This window comes from Gopherus evgoodei, chromosome 17 (genome assembly GCF_007399415.2).
Source record: "Gopherus evgoodei ecotype Sinaloan lineage chromosome 17, rGopEvg1_v1.p, whole genome shotgun sequence".
Classification (NCBI taxonomy): domain Eukaryota; kingdom Metazoa; phylum Chordata; order Testudines; family Testudinidae; genus Gopherus; species Gopherus evgoodei.
In genome coordinates, this window is record NC_044338.1 from 16,210,138 (window position 1) to 16,225,386 (window position 15,249).

The 15,249-nt window shown below is 48.2% G+C and overlaps 1 protein-coding gene across 7 annotated transcripts in view; it reads right to left on the minus strand.

Annotated features, from left to right (window-relative positions):
- The window catches only part of GTF2IRD1 (GTF2I repeat domain containing 1), a 174,384-nt gene that overhangs the window by 90,662 nt on the left and 68,473 nt on the right, over positions 1–15,249 (minus strand). For 6 of the 7 annotated variants that reach the window (XM_030536777.1, XM_030536774.1, XM_030536775.1 and 3 more), the window contains one exon: positions 7,428–7,569. The exons of the other annotated variant lie outside the window; for it this stretch is intronic. In XM_030536777.1, the coding sequence (XP_030392637.1) occupies positions 7,428–7,569 (142 nt within the window). The remainder of the gene's footprint in view (positions 1–7,427; positions 7,570–15,249) is intronic. 7 annotated transcript variants of the gene reach the window in all.

Here is a 15,249-nt window from a genome sequence, read left to right on the forward strand (position 1 = left end):
ATCTTCCTAGAAGATACTAGAATAGGAAGTGGGGGAGGGGGGAAAAACATGAAGCTATACGTGGGGAGAAAGCCAACAGACAGCAGGACCTTTTCATGTATTCCTCAGTACTTGATGTTCAAGCCTTTGTTTCAGAAAAAGAAGCTTTTCATGAAGTTAACTTAGAACAGACTTTAATGTTTCCAGCTGCATTTTACAGCTCTCTCAAGTTGTCTGTTATCTCTCCGATCAAGCTGTACCAAGCCTCAAAACACTTTGTAGAAGCCTAACACAATTCCACAGTAATCCAACAGAAAGTACCTCAGTGACACGCACGGGAAGACTAGCTCCTCAGGTCAGTGCCTGCTAGTTGTGTTTGCACTGTCCACCCAGATCTCTTCCGCCTTCCTGAGCTCAGTGAGCATTTTGCTGCAACCTTGAGTGGTTTTTTGTCTGAGGCCCTGGCTGTCCTTTCTTTGCTGGCAAATACTGCACCTGCTTAACTACTAAGAATGCCCCAGCTGCTCATCACAAACTGGATTAAAGGTTCTCTCCTTTTATGCCCTTCTCTTCTTTTAGGCTGAAGTCAGTGACTTCAAATGGTGTTGAAGTCCCAGGGTTAACAGCTGCACCATCAAAAGCAAGCACAGAATGGAGGCTGGGCTTCCACATTCCACACTGGGATTTGGAACAGACGAATCAGGAGATTTTGGAGTCTTATCTGCTGTCCCTAATAAACCTGCTTCAGTTTTTAGCTGTCAGAGGAACTTCTGACACGAGAAAGCCGTCAGACAGAAATGCGGCTGTACAAATCCAGGAGGCACATGCACACCATACAGACTGAATAGACAATGTCCCCACCCACAAAAGCACGGCTGTTTCTTTTTCCCCTGCAGTCCTCAGCTCAAAACTGCTCCAGAAATTCAGTTTGCACGACCAGCCATCTCATCCCAGGCCAAGCAGAAGACCCGGGGCCCAATCCTCAGCTGGTGTAAATCAGTGTGTTTCTCTTTTGACCGCAGTGGAGTTTGGCCAGTTTTCAGCAGTGACACAAGGAGCCCCTAACCAGGGGAATGTGGTAATACAGCCTTGCTTGTGCCCCAACTAAGTCAGCGGAAAGACTCCCCTTGACTTCAAAAGTGCAGGTGCAAGGCCTGCATAAAACTAAGACTTGGATAGTAGAGCTATATGAAAATAGGTGGGGAAGGGGCTTCTCTGAGCCCCAGAACTTTACCTTCACACTCAAGATCCTGCATCACAATAGCTCTCCTTGCAACCAGGATGTGGGCAGGGGGATAGAGGCAGCTTCTCTGAAGACCATCAGCTCTGCTCTAGAAGGTTCAGGCCAGAGTTACCATCAGGCCAGAAAAGCGGATAATGAACAAAGCAAGGCCCTCCTAAAGTTTTCCTCCTGCTAATGAGTGCCCCTTCCATGCGCTAGGCCCAGAGCAACGGGCCATGTCCGAGTCCCCAGTGGGGAGGGCCTCATCCATGGGACGGATTCTGGTCTCACCAGCATGTAGTCCCACTGATTATTCCCTGCTTCTACTGCTGTACACAAGAGCAGAACTGGCCCCTCGCTTGTTGTGTGTCTTCCAGCAACATTTCTCACAAACTCCTTTGGTCTCTGAAGCATTTGTCTGATTTTTCAACAGGAATTTGCCTTTCATTAACTGTTCTGCACTTTAAAGTAAAGTGATGCTGGTGTGATATAAGTGGGGAATGCAAATCCGACCATCCAATACCATGGCAAACAATGGGCCCCTTGCTGGGCAGTGTTGAGCACCCACTAGCAAGTGCTGGCACCTCTGATAGCCACAGCAACATTTCCCACTCAATTTACAAATACTGAGGAATGAACAACCTTAGGCCATGGCTACACTGTCGCTTTACAGCACTGCAACTTTCGCGCTCAGGGGTATGAAAAAAACACCCCCCTGAGCGCTGCAAGATACAGTGCTGTAAAGCCTCAGTGTAAACAGTGCTGCAGCGCTGGGAGCGCGGCTCCCAGCGCTGGGAGCTACACCCGTAAGGGATGTGGTTTACGTGCAGTGCTGGGAGAGCTCTCTCCCAGCGCTGGCGCTGCGACCACACTCAAAACTTCAAAGCGCTGCCGCAGCAGCACTTTGAAGTGCAAGTGTAGCCATACCCTTAGTCTGCGTTCAGCAGGAGAGAGAACAATGGAGAATCTTGAAGGGCAGAGAGAATGGGAAATAAGGAAGAGAATCTGTCAGTGCCCCTGGACATCACACCCTGCAATGATGGAAGGGGTTGGCAGCCTGAAGCTCTCCTCAAGACACAAGAAACACATTTTGTTTACAATATGTTCTAGACAGTTTCTCATTAGGGCGAGGAAGGATGTGGGGGGAGATGCTCACTTGAAAAAAGTTTTCAGTTCTTTCTGCTAAGCAGTCATTTAAAGATCAGACCCTTCTAAGGCTCTCCCCTCCCGACTAGACATCATCAATTCTCTTTTATTGACATTCTTCTTTATAATTGCCAATTCCCCTTAATATTTCAGGAAAGGCTGCGCTAAATGAGCATGCTCAAGTGAGGTTTCTGTGCTCAGAAATGCTGCTCAGTAGATAATAGGCTTATTATCTCTTTCAGTGATATCTGCTTTAGATTATTTTAGATCCTTTCTAATGGGGCAACTAGACTATAAATCAGAGGCATTTTCAGGGATGCTTTACAATGCACGCCAGCTGGAAGAGCCCTTCTCTAGTGGAGAAAAGCTTGGCCCTTTAAAATTCAAGGCAGTTATCAGATTTCACCCCATCTCAAGCATCTGCTGTGCAGTCAGAACCCCATCATCAAAACTTGGTATTTCGTACCAGTTGTTATGGTTCCATTTTTACAACACAGGAAATTTAACTGAAGGGCGAAAGAGCTTAGATTAAATTTCAGGTGCCTTGGGCTGCCTCTATAAAAGGTAGATTTCAGTTTGACCTAATATAAGAGTAGTTTATTATCTATGATTGATAGATTCACTGGCAGCCTTCAGGCAATGGGAACCACAGAACGACCTATTTGGTCTTTTAATATACAACATTTAGCTTCCTACCCCAGACCATCCTATTTTTTACACCTTCTACATCACGCTTCACCTCTGAATCGGTCCACATACTTGGTGTGAATGGGATGTAGACACCTGCAACCCTTTTAAAATGCCTCATGCCAGGCGAAGGCTCACTTGCAAAATTAAAAAGCTTGAGACTGATAGTTATCAAAGGGTGGATTTCTCAGATTACAATAAACCAGAGTGAAAGATCTCAGCCTCCCCACCCCAGAATGAGAGAATACCAATAGAGGAAGGGAGAAATCTTCCACAAAGTCAAGTGCACAAGTTAGATTAGACCCCAGGCACGCTTTGCTGGTACAGTCGGCACAGATGCAGGGAATAATCCAAGCAGACACTGACCCTGGCAGCTTTATAAGGCTAATATTTTCCCGAGCATGAACTGTTCTTGAGCAATTTCTTCAGCGGATTAAGCACAAATATTGTTTCCATCAATGCCAGGCACACACGTGCACACACACACACTTTATTTTTGCCACCTAATTTCTATTACACGAGATTTTAGCATTTAGCGCAGCCAGCACGTGCAAAAAAAATCTGCTCTCCATTTGTGTCTGACTTCCTATCTCCCTCTGGAACCATCATTAGTCGTGATGGGGCACAGACGCTCATTCCAGACCCAGGCAGGATATGTCCTACTTCAAAAATCCAGCAGCAGAAGGACAAATGGTTTGAGTTTAGCAGCTGTGTGCTGATGGTAGGAACAGATTTCCTCACATTTCAAGCTCCTTCCTTGCCTCACCACTCAAGATTACCGAAGGAGCACTGGGAGCAGAGCATCACGTCAGGGCAGGACACGGCAGCATCAGGCTTTGGATGCATCACAGAAGTAGCGCAACTGAGAGTAGCACCATCATAGGAACAGGAGATAGGCAACAGGATGGGGCTGTGCCTTGAGCCATCAAAAGCCAAGAGGGAATGACTGGTCTCAGTCTTGGGTTGGAACATTCACCGTGGGTGGTGGCATCTCACAGCTGTGGGAGAGGAAGAGGGACTGACTGACTGAACAGGGGGAAAGGATTGCTCAATGGTTTGAGCATTGGCCTGCTAAACCCAGGGTTGGAAGCTCAATCCCTGAGGCGGCCATTTAGGGATCTGGGGCAAAAAATTAGTACTTGGTCCTGCTAGTGAAAGCAGGGGACTGGACTCAATGACCTTCAAGGTCCCTTCCAGTTCTATGAGATAGAAAGTCATTAACATATGGAGATATACCTAACAAGCACCCTCAAACCACCCTACTAGCAACCAGAGGGGTTCCCTCAGTGGCTAACAAGGTGTGCATCATACAGAACAGAAGCCTGTTCTCTTACAATTATTTACCCTGTGTCCCGAGGAGACACAAACTAAATGAACTCTTTCTGCCAGGCATTTCCCTTGTTCTTGCAAAGACATGAGAAAGTGAGAGCAAAGCCCTAGCTTGAGAGCCAAAGACATCCTCCGCCACAGTGATCATGGGCTCAGAGACAGGAGATTTAGGTTTCCTGTTCATAGGCCTTCCTTCCTAGCAGCAGATGCTGGCCACCAGTACATTCTTTTAAATTGCCTTCCCTCCACAATCCTTGCCCTTTGCATCATCTGCAGCAGCATTTCACCTATAGGTAAAAGACAGAGCAGGAGAGCAGCCACATTCTGAAAAAGGCCCCTGCAGGAAATGGCCCGAGAAAGAGGGCAGGGTGTGGGGAATTGATCAGCTGGCAAACTGCAATAAACTGCATTGCCTCTGCAATATGCTTGCACTCCACTGGCTTGAGAAAGGAAAGCATTGACCTTGCTCCTTTACTGACACTGCCCAGCAGTGCATTGCAATTTCATCTTCTCTCTGGCATTGCAAGAGAAAAGGATTGTGTCTTTCCTGTCAATTTATTTTCTAAGAAACTGTAAATCCACCAACCTGGCACAGATAGGTTCAGTCCCTTCCCTGCAGTGTGCAGAGGCGTACAGAGCCGTCAGTCATGAGCTGCCCTTTGCTACTGGCCTGCCCACTTCCTGTTTGCCAGAGTCCTCCAAAAGCCAAAGTACTGATCATAACATTAACTGTGAAACTCTAAAGTAATAAAGCAGGCACACAACTGAAAATATGATGTCCAATTTAGTCCAATTAGAGAGGCCAACACCCAAAATCTGAAACTGAGGGTGGATCCAGATTAGTGGACTTGAAATCTCGGAGAAAAGAAATTGACTGATAAGAGAAATTTTTTTCTTGGATTTAAGACATGCCCACTGACCTGGCACTGATGGGATGTGACCAGTGGCAAAGAAAATTCTGGAAGGAAGAAGATAATAGTGAGAGAGTGTAATTCTGTTCTCACGTCTCCACAGGAGTGAGTCCATTCATGCACCAGAACAGGTCACACACACCTCCTGAAGGCTGCGTCTGATGGATCAAAGTTACCATCAGCAGACTGTGGCCACCATACTGTGGCTCTCAAGGTTCCCAACTGCAAATGTCTTTGCCTTATAACATTCTAAGAAAGCAGCTGCTGAGAATCATGCTGTGAAATCTTTGAATAATTTTCCCCCTCCAACTTGTGATAGCAAATAGGGAGTTTGGTTTGCTGAATTCTCTGGTCCAATTTGGGTAGATCTTCAGGGCTGTCATTTATGCCAGGTTTTCTCTTCACTTGTATTAGCATGGAGCAGAAAAAAGGAAAGGAGAACAATTCTCTGATTCAGTGAGCTCAGCTTTGGTGCGAGCACAGGGGATGTCCTCAATACTACTTTGTCTGAATGAAAAGCGCAGAATTGCTTTGTGACAGATACGGCACCTAGCCCAGAAATTCTCCTAGCTCAAGTAGCTCAGGACAAAACTTAGAGACAAGGACGGTGAGGGAATCTCTCTTACTGGAGTCCTGGACTACCTTCTGTTGGTGGAAGAAAAGCTTTAGATTCACAGAGCTATTCTTCAGGTCTCTCAGAAAGGTAACCAGAGTGTCACAGCTATACAGAACATGAGACAGAATGTTACACAGAAGGGGTTAACATGTTACAAGAAACCAATTCAAATCAAGTGGGCAATTAACACCTCTGCAACCAGAGGACAAAAGAGGATTAGGAGGTTACAAATTGTTTTTAATGAGACATAAAACCAGCATCTCTGTTGAGACCATGATTCTAGTATCTAGCAAAAGTTATGAATTTAAGTTGCCAGTCTCACTGCAAGCTATTCCTAGTCATTCTTGAAATGGGCTAGTGCCACCAACTGTTTTGCCCGTGTGCTGGCTTTGCAAGACCAGGGCTATACATGCAATTAACAGCCACAGTCTAGCCCAAAACCTTACAGCATTCAAAGGAGGATACTTTTTTCTGATCCTTAGGACAGTGCCTTTCCCTAAAGTCTTTGCACCTTGTGAGCGCAGCTCTTGAAACACAGGGAGACAAGGCAAGAGGCTTACAGGAAACCTCAGGCCACCCTAAACTGTAGTTCCATCTTAGCTGGGCCTCAGCTGAATCACAACACATCAGGAGCGCTACCTACACCCTGCAAGAGAGGACTGTGGAAGGATTTGAGTCTTTAGTGACCTTGGGGGAGGAGAGATGGCTGTGGCTGGGTCTGCTGGCTCAGGACTGGGAGGGGTAACCTGCTTTCCCAGTGTCCATGTCACCTCTTCACAAGGACATGCTGGGCATTCGCACAGATAACACAGACAGAGGAGGATGGCGTAACACTTATCTCCCACTCTCTTCGCCTGGTTCTCCATTTGCCTGCATGTTTCCCCTCACCGATGCTAGTGTCTTTCTAAGCCTCTCGGATGGGGACCAAGAAAGCACAGCCAAGAGCGCCTGCATCGTCATTCCACCCGACGCCCGGGGACCTCGCCACTCCACAGGCCGACTTGCAGGGGGTCATGGTGGGGACCGAAAGAGAAGAGAACAAACATTTCTTCTCATGCCCTGCAGGGAAGTGTTTTGCCAGTGCCCCTAACCAATGAACACCCTGGGCCTAATTCTCCTGTACACGAAGGGCCCTTTGTGGCAGTGAAAATGGGCCTCAAAGAGAGAGCGAATGTAACTGGCATCAATTTGAAGGCCTCTTTACACGGCCAGCGTGGCACAAAGAAGTATTTGTAAGAATCCAGCACGCAGGGAGCCAAGGCAAGTTACAGTCCTGCACTACAGTCACCAACGGAGGAAGGCAAGTCGTGACCAAGAGCAGAGTCCGCCTCTGCTGACTACAGAAAAGGGGCCCTAGCTATCCAGCAGTGGCCTTGCCACATGGAAGATGAACGTCATACAATAAAGTAGCAAGGAAACCAAACATTTCATTTGAATTTGCCACTAGCATTCTACATTCACCTGAGCATCACGTGAAATGCACTCTTGGTTACCAAGCATGGACCTGGATTCTAACCCGGACCAGGAGGGTACTTACTGCAGAACTTGTGAAAATCCATTTGCAGTTCTTTCCTTGTGTTCATAAAGATTCTCCCCTTCTCTGTCCCAACCACAAAGGTACTTTCATCGTGAACTGCAATGCAGGCTACCTCGGCGTTTAGTTTGGAAAGTGCGGAACACTGGGGAGGTGGGAAAAGCAGTTGGGTTAGAAGAGGGAAAATGGAAAAGCATCTCATGTTCTCACATGGTCATCTATCAATTTAATGTGTATTTACACAATTATTTGTATTCCATATACACATTGTAAGTAGAGCCGCACGTCACTTCTTCCATGAACCTTTTTTTTTGATGCAGAATTACTTTTCTATCAAAACGAACATTTTCATTTTAGTGTAAAACTTTGTTTTTTCAGCAAACCCCTAGAAACAATTTGGCAACAATTTTCAGTTTGGACTTAAATTTTTCTTTAACCAAACACCATACTTTTTTTTTTTTTTAAACTAAAAATGTCAATGGGGAAAAACAAACAAACAAAAAAAAAACCAGTTACCTACCTCTCGTAACTGTTGCTCTTCGAGATGTGTTGCTCATGTCCATTTCAATAGGTGTGTGTGCACGCCGCATGCACGATCATCGCAAGGTTTTCCCCTAGCGGTACCCGTTGGGTTGGCAGTGGAGCCCCCTGGAGTGGTGCCCTCATGGCAGTGTATATAGCACGCTGTCGACCTGCTGCCTGCTCAGTTTCTTCTTGCCAGAAGACTCTGACAGAGGGGAGGCAGGTGGGATTTTAAAAGAACAACAGTTACGAGAGGTAGGTAACCATTTTTTGTTCGAGTGCTTGCTCATTTCCATTCCAGTAGGTGACTCCCAAGCAGCTTCTCTGGAGGAGGGGTCGGAGTTCATCGGAGGGCGTAACACTTGGCTGATTGTAGGACTGCCCTGCTGAATGCTGCGTCAGCCCTCGCTTGTAGCGCGATGGTATAGTGCGATGTGAAGCTGTGGATGGAAGACCACATTACTGCCTTGCACATGTCTTGAACAAGGACGTGTGTGAGGAAAGCTGCAGATGAAGCCTGAGCTCTTGTGGAGTGTACTGTCAATGGCGGGGATGGAACCTTGGCCAGGGCGTAGCACATTCTAATGCAGGATGAGATCCACAACGAAATGTGCTGGGATGAGATGGGAAGCCCTCTCATCCTTTTGGCGATTGCAATAAAGAGCTGTGGTGACTTATGAAATGGCTTTGTGCGTTCAATATGGAAGGCGAGGGCATGCCTGACTTCCAAGGCATGGAACATCTGCTCTCTGCCAGTGGCATAAGGATTAGAGAAGATGACCAGTAAAAAGATGTCCTGATTCACATGAAACCCGGAGACCACCTTGGATCAGAAAAGCATGGTGAGGATGCAGCTGAACCTTGTCTTTGTAAAAGTACAGGGGGGTTCAGACATAAGCGCTCAGAGACCCTTCTGGCCAATGTTATAGCCACCAAAAAGGCAACCTTCCAAGAGAGGTAGGAGAGAGGGCAGAGGGCCGGAAGCTCAAATGGAGGGCCCATGAACATGGACAGGACCAGGTTGAGGTCCCACTGGGGAACGGGACGCCACACGTGGGAGTAAAGCCTGTCCAAGCCCTTGAGGAATCGGTCCGCTATGGGGTTTCTGAAGACTGATCTACCTGTTGCCCCTGGGTGGAAGTCTGAGATGGCGCTCACGCGCACTTTTATAGATGATATTGCTAGCCCTTGTTGCTTCAGGTCCAGTAAGTAGTCCAAAATGAGGGGAACTGGTGCTTGCTGCGGTGGGATACCCTTCTGCAGGGACCGAATAGAAAACCACTTCCACTTTGCCAGATATGTGGCTTGAGTGGAAGGTTTCCTACTTCACAGGAGAACTTCTCTCACTGAGTCCAAACATTGGAGCTTCAACGGGTTCAACCATGGAGTTTCCATGCTGTGAGGTGGAGGGACTCCAGGTTGGGCTGCTGGAGCTTGCTGTGATGAGGTCCGAGCATAAGGGAAGGGTTACTGGTCTGTGGACTGATAGGCTTAACAGCGTGGTGAGCCAGTGTCGGTGGGACCACACTGGTGCTATGAGGATCAACGAAGCCCTGTCCTGGTGGACCTTGAGGAGGACTCTGTGTATGACAGGGAAGGGCGGGAATGCATGGAGCATGTGACTCATCCACGTGAGGTGAAAAGCGTCCACAATGGAGCCCAGGCTGTGGTTCAGAAAGGAGCAGAACTGCTGGCACGTCCAGCCTGATGAACGTGGTGCGGGCCAAGGCCAGATGAACTTCTGCTTGTGCCTGCAACTTAGCCTTGATGAGCCAGTCGTCCAGGTATGGAGGAAGGCTGCCACAAGTGCCATGCACTTTGTGAACACCCTGGGGGCTGCTGAGAGCCCAAACGGGAGCCCCATGAACTGGTAGCACCGGCCGCAAAGCAAAGAAACCATCTGTTGAGCGGGATAATGGAGATATGGAAGTCAGCATCCTGCATGTCAAGGGCAGTGTACCAGTTCCCCGCATCCAGGGAAGGAATGATAGAGGCTAGGGAGACCATGCGAAACCTGGCTTTATTGATGAATATACGGAGGTCTCGCAGATCCAGAATAGGTCACAGTCCACCCTTGGCCTTGGGGATAAGGAAATATTGGGAATAAAATCCCTTGCCCCTGAACTCCAGGCACTTTCTGGAGAAGGAGTTGCTCATGAGAAGGGTTCCTGAAGAGGGACAGGGAAGGTAGGTGGGAACAGAACTGGATAGAATATCTCACCCCATCATGCTCAGAACCCAGCAATCTGTTGTGATCTGGGACCAAGCATGGTAGAAGTGGGATAGCCAGTTTACAAAGGGAGGGCAAGGATCCAGACTGAGTCCTGGTGCTCTGTCCTCGTGCACACCTTCAAAAGTTAGGTATTGGCCCCAGGGGCTGTTTGGATGAGCCCTGACCTTGGACTGTGAAGAACTGTGTCCGGCACCTCCTATTATTACTGCGCCTTCTCCTGTCTGAGTCCTGCCTCAGGGGTCTGGGGTAGAAGCAGAAAAGAGGGGGGAGGGCTGGTGTTTGAAGGGCTTCCTCTGGGGTGTGGAAGTGTCGATTCCCAGGGGCTTCAATGTCACCCTCAAGTCTTTCAGACTGTGCAAGCAGGTGCCCGTGTTCTCGGCAAACAAGTCCGCACAGTCAAAGAGCAGGTCCTGAATGGTGTTCTAGACCTCCGGGGGTATTCCAGAAACCTGTAATCAGGTGCTCAGTCTCATGGTGATTGGTGTGGCCATGGTCCGAGCCACAAAGTCAGCTGATTCTAGGGCAGCCTGGAGGGAGGTTCTTGACACCACCTTGCCCTTCTCAAGAAGTGCCGCGAACTCCGGGCATGAGTCTGACGGGAGCAATTCCTGGAACTGAGCTAGGGCTCTCCAAGAATTGAAGGCATAGGGCTGAGCACTGCTTGCTGATTAGCAAGTCGACTTTATGGACGAAAGAGGTCCAACTTCTTAGCTTCCCGTGACTTTCGGACAGGACCCAATTCACCTTGCCGCTTTTTGTGGTTTGCGCCTCCACTACTAATGTTCCAGGCTAAGGGTGGGTAAAAAGGTGTCCGTACCCCTTCTGCGGCACAAAATACCTCTTTTCCGCCCCTTTGGCTGTGGGAGGTATGGAGGCCAGGGTCTGCCATAGCACCTTTGTGGTGTTTTGTATGGTCTTTATAAGGGGTAAGACTACACTAAAAGGACCCTCCAAAGCAACGACGTGGGTTCGAGCATGCGGCACTGCTCTCAGTCCCCGGTGCTGCAGGAGAAGAAGGTGGACAAGGGCCAGTCCCCCTCAGGAAACAGCACAGGGATCCCAGTGGGGTGTATCCTATGTCAGGGCACCATTGGGTCTGAGTCTTCTGGCACCTCCTCAGCCTGGAGATGCAAGTTTTGGGCCACCCTCCAAAGGTGGTCCTGGTGCACCCTATTGGGAGTGTGGTAATGGAGATGCCAATCACCGCCTCACCTGGCTAAGAGGATGAGGAGACCCTCAGGACTGGGTCCTCCGGACCCTCAGGCTCTCTGGAGGCTGGCTCGGGTACGTCTGCCCTATTCGGGGCAGACTGTGGTGCTGGTACCACATGGGGTGCTGGGCTCAAGAGTTGCACCCACTTGCGAAGACTCAAGGTCCTTGTCACCTGGGGGGTCTTCAGGTGCTGTGCGAGTATAGCGCAGCATCGACGTGGCTGAAGGAGGAGCACAGGGTGCAGACACACCATGGACGCAGCCCTAGAGCCCTGCCCTTGAGCTGATGCTAGGCCCAAGGAGTACAAAAAGGGCCACTGTACCAGCCCCTGCCACTGTGGGGGCCAGGATACTACTGGCGCCAGCACGTCCCGCGATGCCAGAACCAAGATCAGTACCAACTAAGCTGGGAGATCTACAACTCATTATCAGAGTCCGACCAACAGTCTGAGCCAGACCATGGAGGGGCAGAACCCAACAGTGCCGGTGAACAGTACCGCGGTGATGGGGAGCAGTGCCGTAGCATCGTTGGCTTGCCCCGGTGTTGAATGAGTGGCAGTGCCGCCACTGGTGCTGCAAAACGTGCCATAGACTGCGTCGTCACCATCGCCAGTGCCAGGCCCTGCGCCGCTGCTCATACCCGCAAGTCTCAAAAGGTATCTGGCATGGAAGGGAGATCAATCTCGTCCACCAACTCCTCCCGAGTTGGGGAGTCCACAAACACCAGACTTGATGGAGCCCCGGCAGGGCCAGAATCAACAGTGCCGGGATCTGAGGGCCAGGCTGTGGGTGCCCTGATGTAAGATACACCCCACTGGGATCCCTGTGCTGTTTCCTGAGGGGGACCAGCCCCTGTTCACCTTCTTCTTATGCGGCACCGGGGACTGAGAGCAGTGCCGCATGCTCGAACTCACTTTGTGAGCTGGGGAGTGGTGTTGATGCTCCCTGGAGGAGCCTTGTTTCAGTGCAGCAGCGTCCTGCACTGAAGCCAGTGCGCTGTGCACTGATGTCGCTAGTGCCGCTTCCAGTGCCAGCTGAGGGCGAAGAGCCACTTCCATTAAAAGGAGCTTGAGGTAATAGTCCTGCTCTCTCTTTGTCCTGGGTCTTAAGCTCCTGCAAATGGAGCACTTCTCTGTTTGCTGGCCCTCACCCAGGCACTTAATGTGTGCAGATCGCCCTTGGGCTTAGGCTCCCCGCAGCGTTGGCAGTATTTAAACCCCTGAGACAGAGGTATACCCCGGTCAGGGTAGCTAGCGAGGGCACCACTCCAGGGTGCTCCACAGTCAACCCAATGGGTACCGCTGGGGAAAACCTTCGGACGATTGTGTACGCGGTGCACACACCCCCACTGGAATGGACATGAGCAAGCACTTGAAGAACAGAACAAAACACATCTGCTAAAATTTCCTGTGAAAAATAATTAGCATTTTTAAATCGGTTCTAATTAAAAAGAAAGAATTGCAGGGAACTTTGAGTTCAATGACAAAGTATTTGCTGGCTAGCAGTCAAAGTCTTCATCAGTCAAGACCCTTTCCTACTGTATTCAATCAAAACAGAAATTATGGGCTATTATCCACCCATTTTTCCTGACTATATGTTTCCAATGTTGTTGTTAATTATTTGTATTCTTGTGGCATCTAGAAATCCCATTTGAGAGCAGAATCATATTGCGCTGTGCTGCATAAATCCATAGCAATAGATGGCCCCTGCCCCCAAAGAGCTTACAATTTCAATAGACAAGGAGCGGAAGAACCGAAATTTTATTATCCTCATTTGACAGTGAGGGGAACTGTTGTACAGAAAGACTAAGTGACTCGCTCAAGGCCATGCAGGATATTTTGTGGTAGGGCCAGAAGTTGAGCCCTCCTCTTCCAAGTTCTTTCCCCAACACCAGCCTCTCTAAACCTGTGACCATCACTCCCGACCCTGTTTTCTCATTAGTTGTCCCACATAATCAGTTGGAACCCAGGTCCAGTGGTCCCTCCCACTAGGCTGGAGGGGTGGCCCACCCACATCCCAGGATATCCAATGAGGCCTCTCTCTACTGGATTTCGAAGTGACTCGAATGGAGGGGCTTCCACCACTTCCTTCAGAAGGCCATTCGTTATAAAATTTAAAACTCACAACCCAGGCCACAACAGATTTCAAATGGTACCTGAGATTGCAAGGCAGTTGCCATGCACCAGTGGAACAGATACAGCACTTTCAGGATTCCCGATTAGACTGCCCCAGTTCAGTTACATGGAAATATTTGTTAGAATAAATTTTTTAATAATCCTGCTAAAAGGCAGGACAAATAATTTCACACATTGGCTTGGCTTCCTCTGAACGGTACACCTCCGTGGAATGCTGGGGTCATGCTCATGTCCATGACCCTTTGAACTGCACAAACTTTAGGTGTGCATGGGGAACACATCTGGGGCTTTTCTGACTCTATTTAGTGCCAGTTATGGCCCACGTATGCTCCGTCACACTATCTCCTAGAGTGAGCCCACACTCTTGAAGAAATCTTTATTACAATCAAGCCTAAACCCAATGTGAGAAGCTAAGAGGCCCCACCACTGGGAAGAGAGACCCTCCTCGGAGGGAAGTTTAAGGGGATAAAACACAATCCAGTGAAGTACTCACTGAACACAAAGGAGTTTCCATTAGAGATTTTGCTTTTGGTCTTGGGATCCTTACATCTGACACTGACAATGGCTAGGCAGATGGTGAGCCAAGACCCCCAGTTTACAGTACAATAACTTGATTGCTTTACCATTGCCTCGTCCTACTCCTTCCCTCCTCACCCTGCATCTTATCATAATACAGACTGTAAACTTATAGGGGACAGATACAGTCTTTTTCACTGAGCATCTATACAGCACCTAGCACCACGGCTTTCATCTTTGACTGGCATCCGTAGACATTCAAGCAATATCAATAATGCATGGGTTACCCATTCTTTCTTCCTTCCTCAGCATTTACACAAATTTAGACTCCCTGAGACTCTCACCCACTTAAACCTCCTTTCACACCATCTCTGAATTTGGCCCAAGGCTAGGGAATTTTTTAGACAAGAGAATTGACATGCTCAACTGCTAGAAGACATGGATGTAGCAGGACAAGGAACTAGAAGGAAGCTAAAGCCCAGTGTAATTAACACCTTCTTCCAGCTCCTCAGAATGTAACTATGCAAGGTTAGATACTCTGAGACCCAACACAAATCTTGTACACTTAGTCACACAGCCACTTATCAACGTGCAACATAGATTCCCTTCTTCATCACCTCTGGACCTGGTTCTCGAAAAGTGTATGGATCCCAATGGGAAAGAATTCCTTTTGGGGGAGACGTGAGGAAGGTAGGATAATGATTTACCATCAGTAAACTAGAAAAAGCTTAGTCGGAAAAAAAATCCCTTCCATGAAAACAGCAAGAGGCACATTAGTTTAGTTGATTTAATGAGCTAAACAGTCAAGGAAAAAAAATATATAAAATGCAATAATGAGTGGGAAGGGTATGTATGAACAAATAATTCAAATAATAATTAACTCCAAGTTCTTTTTTAAATTGTTATATGAAACAAACATAGAATCGCACTCAAAAGCCTACGTTCAAAACACCACTATTAAGATTCCAAAGCCAAGCATTCAAAAAAGTTAGGAAATGCCAGAACTAAGGTTGCATGTGCAAGCACTGCACACGCGTGATCATGTAATGAATGACAATAGCCTAACGCATATGCACAAGGAGGTATAGTTGTTTGTGTAATATATATAAATGGCTACACTCTTCAAAAATGACTAGTGATTTTGAGTGCCTTGGTTTTCAGGTATCTTAATGGGGCCTTTAGGTGGATGTTTAGCATTTTCCGGAGGG